At 49.1% G+C, this 7946-nt stretch overlaps 1 protein-coding gene across 1 annotated transcript; it reads left to right on the forward strand.

Annotated features, from left to right (window-relative positions):
• Positions 1–2742: 2742 nt before the first annotated feature.
• LOC100759241 (cytochrome P450 1B1) lies at positions 2743–7115 on the forward strand. The gene is made up of 2 exons (XM_035447401.1): positions 2743–3779; positions 6527–7115. The coding sequence occupies exons 1-2, from the start codon at positions 2743–2745 to the stop codon at positions 7113–7115; spliced, it is 1626 nt and encodes a 541-aa protein (XP_035303292.1).
• Positions 7116–7946: the final 831 nt, after the last annotated feature.

Genomic DNA, 7946 nt, shown 5'->3' on the forward strand with positions numbered 1-7946 from the left:
GTACTCGATCGTGGTATATATACTGTCTCATCAAGAGAGGAAAACAAAAGTCACCGAAAACACATATTAAAAGGCATTTTCTTAGCAGGCCAGGAATTTTAGTGAAAGACATTAGATGCTTTCTCAGACAACTTTGTTAGGTTTCTTTATAATGTAATCAGTTATTCCAACATCCACGGCGAGGCACCTTCGAAGGGCCTCCCTCATATATGGTCAATTCAAGTGTGGTGAACACTGTTTCTTTGTGAGTCTTACAACTCTTGGTCACGAACCAAAAGCATCAAATCTTGCCAGCGGATTAAAAACATATTACCTGTATTACGTGTGTACCTGTGTGTTCTGACACAGGTGGAAAGTCGGAGGGAGGGTTACATGTGTAAGTTGCTTCTCTCCTTGTGCCTTGTGGGCGCCAGGCATCTAGCTCAGGTGGTCAGGTTGTTAATAAGTGCGCTGAGCTGCTGAGCCTCTGGCTAACTCTTCTAAGGATAACTTTGGGACTCTTAAGTATACTTTTACTCCGTATAAACCTGTATGAGGGATTTGGAGTGGGACTTTGTGAGTTCAAATCCTGTCTCCACCTCTAGAGAATCGTTTGACTTGTTTACGTCCCATAATCTCTCTGAATCTGTTTTTGTAAGTGAGACAATTTAACACGATATTGGGAGTGGGTTGTCCGGAGAGCACACCAATGGCCTGGAGCTACAATTCCTACTTGATTAGCGAGAAGCATTCTGCCTCTTCCACGGCTCGCCCTTTCCAGAGCCTGGCAGAAACCTTGTTCTCACAGGTGTTTTGAAAGTGTGACTCTGTGCCTTAACCGGTCGGAACAGGAGCAACTGCTGCCGGGGCCTTGAGACACCCCGTGGCATTCTTTTTGAAGGAAGCGCCCCCATGGCCAGCAGTCTCATGTTTGGGAACCAGGCTGTGTGAGCGAGGGTCCACAAGCCGGCTGCGATCGAGCATCCTTCGGGCAGGCCCTGCGGGCGCAGCTGTGCGTGCGTCGCCGAGGGTGGTGGCGGCAGGCACCCCGCCCTTGGCCGCCGCCTCGGCGTGTCAGGTGGCGTGAGAAGCGCGGGAGGGGCGGCCGCGAGCAGCGCCCAGGGAGATGACTGGAGCCGACTTCCCAGAAGCGGCGCACGCAAGGCACAGCTCTGCACGCAAGGGGGAGGCGACTGCAGAAACCTTTCAACCCGATCTTTCGAAGGCTTGCACAGCTGCCTCCTCCTCCCACTCACCGCCCCCTCCTCGGCGCTCCAGGACTGCCCCAAGCTTGGATCACAGCCTGGGTGTGACCAGAGCGTCCAGCAGGTGGCGTGTCCCTATCTCTTCAACGCGGAAAGCCTCCAGGCCTGCTGAGCTTTGTGTGCCTAAGGATGGTCCATAGGGCAGCAGCATTCAGGGTTTCTTGGTCTCGCCACCAGAGGTGGAAAGAGATGTGAGCACACAAAGGGCCAAAGCTGTAGGGCCAAATGGTTTGCAAAACCTTAAGACAAAAATAAATGCTACACAAACCGTCGCAACCCAAGCTACCCGGTTCCTAAAATGACAAGTTTCCTTTTCTGGCTCGGTGCCTAAGGGTCATGCTCAAGACACCAAGCTCGAGTCACCTGCAGGAGGAGTGCGTGCTCTTGGGTGCTCTCTGCTAAAGCGCTCAGAAGCGTGGGAAATTCTGTCCCAAACTCCGTTCTGGGGAAAGCGTGGGGTCTTGACTGGGGGATGATTGATGACAAGCCGTTATCGGCAAAGGAAAACTTTACCAGGCGGCTCCCAACAAAATTGCCAGCTACTGTTCCAGGAAGGTCCGAGCGCTCGGAGCGGACTTCTCATTGGACCACCATGGGTCACCCTGAGCGTAGACGCGAGTCCAAGTCCTAGATTTTCGCGGCGCGCCCCGCCCCTCACGCCCCACCCCCTCAAGGTCCCGTTTCCTTCAGTCTCTTCCCAGTCCTTAAAACCCCGGGTAGAGGGATGGCGCGCGTCACCTCTGGGGTGCGTTGCAGACACCTCTGTAACACCGGCTTGAAAGCCTCCAGCGGCCTGAGATTTGACTCCACTTTATCAACTCCCAACCCCCACCCATCTCAACCGCCAACTCCAACTCCGTGAGAAAGCCCCGACTTAGCGGAGCCCCAAGTGCAGTGGAGCTCAGCCAACTGAGACGCCCCTCTCTTCCCCCTGTCCTTCATCCTGATCTAAGCTTAGATTCTGACTGAGCCAAGAGTGGGTGCTAAAGCAGCGGGCAGCAGGTGTCTAGGGCGGGCTTGCAGGTCCCTGGGGACTCTTAGGTTGAAGTCTTGTTCTGGGCAGAGGCTCCAGGGCTTCTCCCAGAGCTGGTTGCTCTGCACCGCTGGAAAAACAGGCTTCATCGCAGGTCAGTCTCTCTGCGGAGCCACCTTCTCGTGGCCTCTTCAGACCAGTTCTTAGATCAGGGGTGGGGTGTTAGGAACTTTGAAAGAAACCGGCCTCTGTGTCTGCCACCTGTATTGTGTCGGAATTCTGGGAACCGTTAGGCAGCTGGGGATTCTGAAACTGGCATACTTCTGCTGGAGGCTGGGTTGGGTATGGAAGGGACACCTTAAGCATCTTGTCCAGAAGGCCATTCTTGACCTGAGCTATGCACCGCCTTTCCTCTATTAAACAGGGCTCTGTAGTCCCATGCTGGGGTTGGGTCGCGGGGGATCCCACTCTCTTTATTTCTCCTCTGCACACCTGAGTGTTGCGTTTTGTCTTTGTGTTCCCAGCATGGCCACCAGCCTTAGCGCAGACAGCGCGCAGCAGCTGAAACCGCTCTCTACCCAGCAGACAACACTTCTGCTACTGGTCTCTGTCCTGGCCGCCGTGCACTTGGGACAGTGGCTACTGAGACTGTGGCAGCGGAAACCGTGGTCCTCGCCCCCGGGTCCTTTCCCATGGCCACTGATAGGAAACGCGGCTTCTGTGGGTCGAGCCTCGCACCTGTACTTCGCTCGCCTTGCGAGGCGTTATGGCGACGTTTTCCAGATCCGTCTGGGCAGCTGTCCCGTGGTGGTGCTGAATGGCCAGAGTGCCATCCACGAAGCCCTGGTGCAGCAGGGAAACATCTTCGCGGACCGGCCGCCCTTCGCCTCTTTCAGGGTGGTGTCTGGTGGCCGCAGCCTGGCGTTCAGCCACTACTCGGAGCGCTGGAAGGCGCAGCGACGAGCGGCCCACGGCACGATGCGTGCCTTCTCCACGCGCCACCCGCGCAGCCGCCGCCTCCTTGAGGGCCACGCGCTGTGCGAGGCGCGAGAGTTGGTGGCAGTGCTGGTGCGACGCTGCTCGGGTGGCGCAGTTCTCGATCCGATGCAGCCGATCATCGTGGCCGTGGCCAATGTCATGAGCGCCGTGTGCTTCGGCTGCCGGTACAACCACGACGATGCGGAGTTCCTGGAGCTGCTCAGCCATAACGAAGACTTTGGGCGCACGGTGGGCGCGGGCAGCCTGGTGGACGTGCTGCCCTGGCTGCAGCTCTTCCCTAACCCGGTGCGCACCACCTTCCGCGAGTTCCAGCAGGTCAACCGCAGCTTCACCAACTTTGTCCTGGACAAGTTCTTCAGGCACCGTGAAAGCCTGGTGCCCGGGGCTGCTCCCCGCGACATGATGGATGCCTTCATCCTCTCCGCCGAAAAGGAGGAGGCCGGGGGCCCTAGCGAAGGTACCTTCGGGCTGGACTTGGTGCCGGGTACTATTACGGACATCTTCGGAGCCAGCCAGGACACCCTCTCCACCGCGCTGCTCTGGCTACTCATTCTCTTTACCAGGTAAAGCCTCCGGGGCGGGGGGGGGGGGGATGGATGGGTCGGTCCTTGCATTTCCTCCTTTGAAAAAGGGCTTGTGGCTAAAAGGTCACTAGCTGGGCGCCGGGTTTGAGGTTTCACCCTGCCCCACTCCCCATTCCTTAAAACTGAGATCTTAGGGAAGATAAGCCGGGACCAACAGGGCCAGCCGAGACGCGCTCCCCCACCTAGCGTTGCCAGCATCTCTGGAATTGTCTCTGTTTCTCCCCGCTCCTCTTGTGACTGGGAACAAATTTATGAACAACCCTCCCCCGCAAAAACAAGATTTTTACCCCGAAGACAGATCAGCCTTGATCCTTCCGTGTCTCAATAGAAGCAGAATTGGACCCGTTCCAAGGTTAAAGGAGGTGCAGTTAAATGTTAACTAAACAGGGCGCACATCTGGCACCTCGGAAGCTGCCCAGCCAGATCCTAACACCCAGCGGCAGGGCAGGGCTTTGTTACCAGACAAAGGAAGCTAGCAGAGGAGGCAGGTCCTCAGAGGACAACCTGAGAATAAGGGTTACCCTGAGGCGCCGCAAAGAAAGCCGGAACAGGCACTTCTGTGCGATCAGCATCTAGAGGAGTCTAAGGTGCCCAGGAGGCGCCGGGCCGTCCTAATCTCTAGGACAGACCTCCACTGCACTGCAAGGCGGCATGCAAGGATTAAGCAGCCGCCCTTCCGTCGCTGTCAGGTGGTCTAAGCAAATGAATCCTTTACTGGAATTTGACGCTGGATCACTTATTGTTTACATGACATTCTGATTTAGTCTGTATTTTATCTGGAAACCCTACTATGATTCTTAGCACAGAAGAGAAACTGAATGTGCACGCCTCTCCGAATCTGTCAGGCAGAACCCACTTCCTATTGGGATTCACACAATTCGTATTTCTTTAGATGTTGTAATCACTTTCACAATTGTTTTAGCGTATTGAAAATAACTTTTCAATATTAAAGTCAAATCGTGGAAACATATACTGGAAATATTGGGATGCGGGGGCTGGGGAGGCAGAAAAAGAATGAAGGGAATTCAACCCAAGATCAGCAAGAAGGCCTTCTTGGAGTGGGCTCACCAGGTCTTTCACTACCAAGATGAACATGAACCCTTTGAGAAAAACAAAAAACAAAAAACAAAAAACAAAACAAAACAAAAACCCCTACAAACTAGTAAGCTGTGTAAGTAGCTTTCCATGAGTTCCAAAGAAATAAAACAATTTTGGGGTCATTGTCAATTAAATAAAGATGACATTACTTTTTCTTTTTCACGAAGAGACAATATAATTAGAGTGGGCAATACCTGTTTAGAAGTATAAATTTTACTGAGGCAGCTGGTCCACTCCTACAGAGTGTCTGCTTCCACACTACAAGGCAAACTAGTAGCTGTTGGAGGGAGAGTTTGGTCCATGCTTACTATTTGGCCCTTCATGGAAAATGTTGGGAAGTTCTGTTATGTGATTTTAACACCACCCTGCATTTACCATTTAAACGCTTCTTTTCAGTGGCTGCAATTACCCTCCTCCACCCTCACCCTTTTTGAGCCTTCTGCTTAAACTTCTTCGACATTTAACATTGCTTTTAGTTATGTTCTTCTTCTTTTAAAAATATTTTTAAATTTTTATTTCTTTTTATGTATATGGATGTTTTGCCCGGTGTATGCCTGGTTCCTGCAGAAGCCAGAAGAGGGTGGATCCCTTGGGACTGGAGTTACAAACTGTAGTCAGTTGTCATATGGGTTCTGGAATTGATCTCAGAAACTCTGCAAGAGCAGCTGCTGCCTTTAACCACAGAGGCGTCTCTCCAGCCTGGATTTTAGTAATTTTGATGGCTACATACTATTTTGTCCTGATACTGAACACATATAAAATCAGTTTTGAGCTTTAGCATTAATTGGTTGGTTTTGACTGTGTTTTAAGTTTGAAGTATTGTTATGATTATATATCATTATACCTGTTATACTATTTTCTGAAAATAGGCTTCTCGGGATAAATAATCGGGGTTAAAAACAAAAGACCAAGGGATTGTTTTCTTTTATAGAGTTTACTGCACACTAAGATTTTGTCTTCCAAAAGAACTGTCTCAGTTCTATCACCAACAGTGCAGAAGTAAAATGTGTACCCCCATCTGACAAACTAGGGCTCTGCTCTTTAAGCTTACTTATTTTATACTATTTATAAAATAAGAACAATGGATTGCCTAAGGATATGAGGGAAGGAAAATAACTTGCTTTCAGGGCAGTGTTTTAACTTTCCTGGGCCTGGGATCCTTTTGTCTTTGTAGATTTCTTTGTTAACACATTAAAAAAAAAAAAAAAAGAATGTTGAAAATGTATTATGAGAACCTCTACTTATAAGTCCATTTGTTTAGGTCTGAAGGCCTTACAAGACAGACAAATACTTTCCTGGGTGTCTAAAATGTATTGTGGGCTTAGGCACTGTGCTCAGTATGTAAGTAGGTTTGACCACTATTGTGCATTTTTAGACTATTAAAAAACTTAAGAGCTTTATTTTCTCACAGTGGGAAATAAACCCTGGACCACAAGAGGCTTATTATAGAAAAATAAAATTGTTATTGTTTAACTTGTAGTATTGAGTAAGAGAAATTAGTAACCTCTTTTGGATTTTCTTTCGACCTAGATAGTTTGTGGAAAAGTAGAATTTTAGTGTGCTGTTAGTTGAACGACGAATTAATGTATCGCGCTCTCTCTCTCCCTTTCATACTGCAATCCAAACAGATACCCCGATGTGCAGGCTCGGGTGCAGGCTGAACTGGACCAGGTTGTGGGGAGGGACCGTCTACCCTGCATGGGTGACCAGCCCAACCTGCCATACGTCATGGCTTTTCTTTATGAATCAATGAGATTCTCCAGCTTTTTGCCTGTCACCATTCCTCACGCCACCACTGCCAACACCTTTGTGTTAGGCTACTACATCCCCAAGAACACGGTGGTTTTTGTTAACCAATGGTCTGTGAATCATGACCCAGTGAAGTGGCCTAACCCAGAGGATTTTGATCCAGCCCGATTCCTGGACAAGGACGGCTTCATCAACAAGGAACTAGCCAGCAGTGTGATGATTTTTTCGGTGGGCAAACGGCGGTGCATCGGCGAAGAGCTGTCTAAAATGCTGCTGTTTCTTTTTTTCTCCATCCTCGCTCATCAGTGTGATTTCAAGGCTAATCAAAATGAGTCCTCAAACATGAGTTTCGAATACGGCCTGACCATTAAGCCCAAGGCATTTAAAATCCATGTGTCTCTCAGAGAGTCTATGGAGCTCCTTGATAGTGCTGTCCAGAAGCTGCAAACTGAGGAGGCTGGCCAGTGAGAAGCCAGAGACAGCTGAAATGTTAGAAGAACACCTGCCTCTTTACCGGGGCCGGGGGTGGGGGTGGGGGTTTGTTTTACCCGCTCTATCTTTGTCATCACTTCTCTAAGTGGCCTGAAGGTGAGACATATTTGCCAATTCATGGCTCCTCAAGGGCACGTGCTGCCATTACTGGAAGTATGCTTGAATCAGAGTAAAGGGGCCCAAGGAATTTGGATCCTGTCAGCAAAAACTTTCTAAGGGAATTTTTTTCCAATTAAACATACACACATACATCAGTAGATGTGTGCAACTATCTAACAAAGTATTTCCTTACTTCTACCTTTGTAGGTAGATTTGCGATGGATTTATGTGCAGAAATTTACCCTTTCAGAAACTCTACTAAGCAAAGGTTTAGGATATATTCAAGATTCAAAGACAAGTGATTTCAGTGGGAAAAAAATGTAAAGACCAGAAATTCTTCACCAAGAAACAACCTTCTTTGGAAACTACTCTAACCCTTTTGTAGTAGCCCTGCTGGGTGAGGGCTCTCCTGCCTCCCACTTTAGGATGGACCATAAAGTCAGTTGCTCAAAAAGAAATTAATAGTTCATTTATTCACTGCAGTAAGTTTCAGAGATTAATTAATTAAAGATAAATAGTTTAGATGACAATTATTTTTTACAAGTTAAAGCTGGATGTCGTTTGACTGCTAAAGTAAACTATTCCAGTGATGAGGAGAAAAAAAGATTTGCCAGTCCAGCTTAAGCTTTCAAATATGGGATTATAATAAACTTGTCTCAGTAATAAGTCTCATAAACTGAAAAAAGACCAACTCAAGTCACCAATACT

This window comes from Cricetulus griseus, chromosome 7 (assembly GCF_003668045.3).
Source record: "Cricetulus griseus strain 17A/GY chromosome 7, alternate assembly CriGri-PICRH-1.0, whole genome shotgun sequence".
NCBI lineage: Eukaryota > Metazoa > Chordata > Mammalia > Rodentia > Cricetidae > Cricetulus > Cricetulus griseus.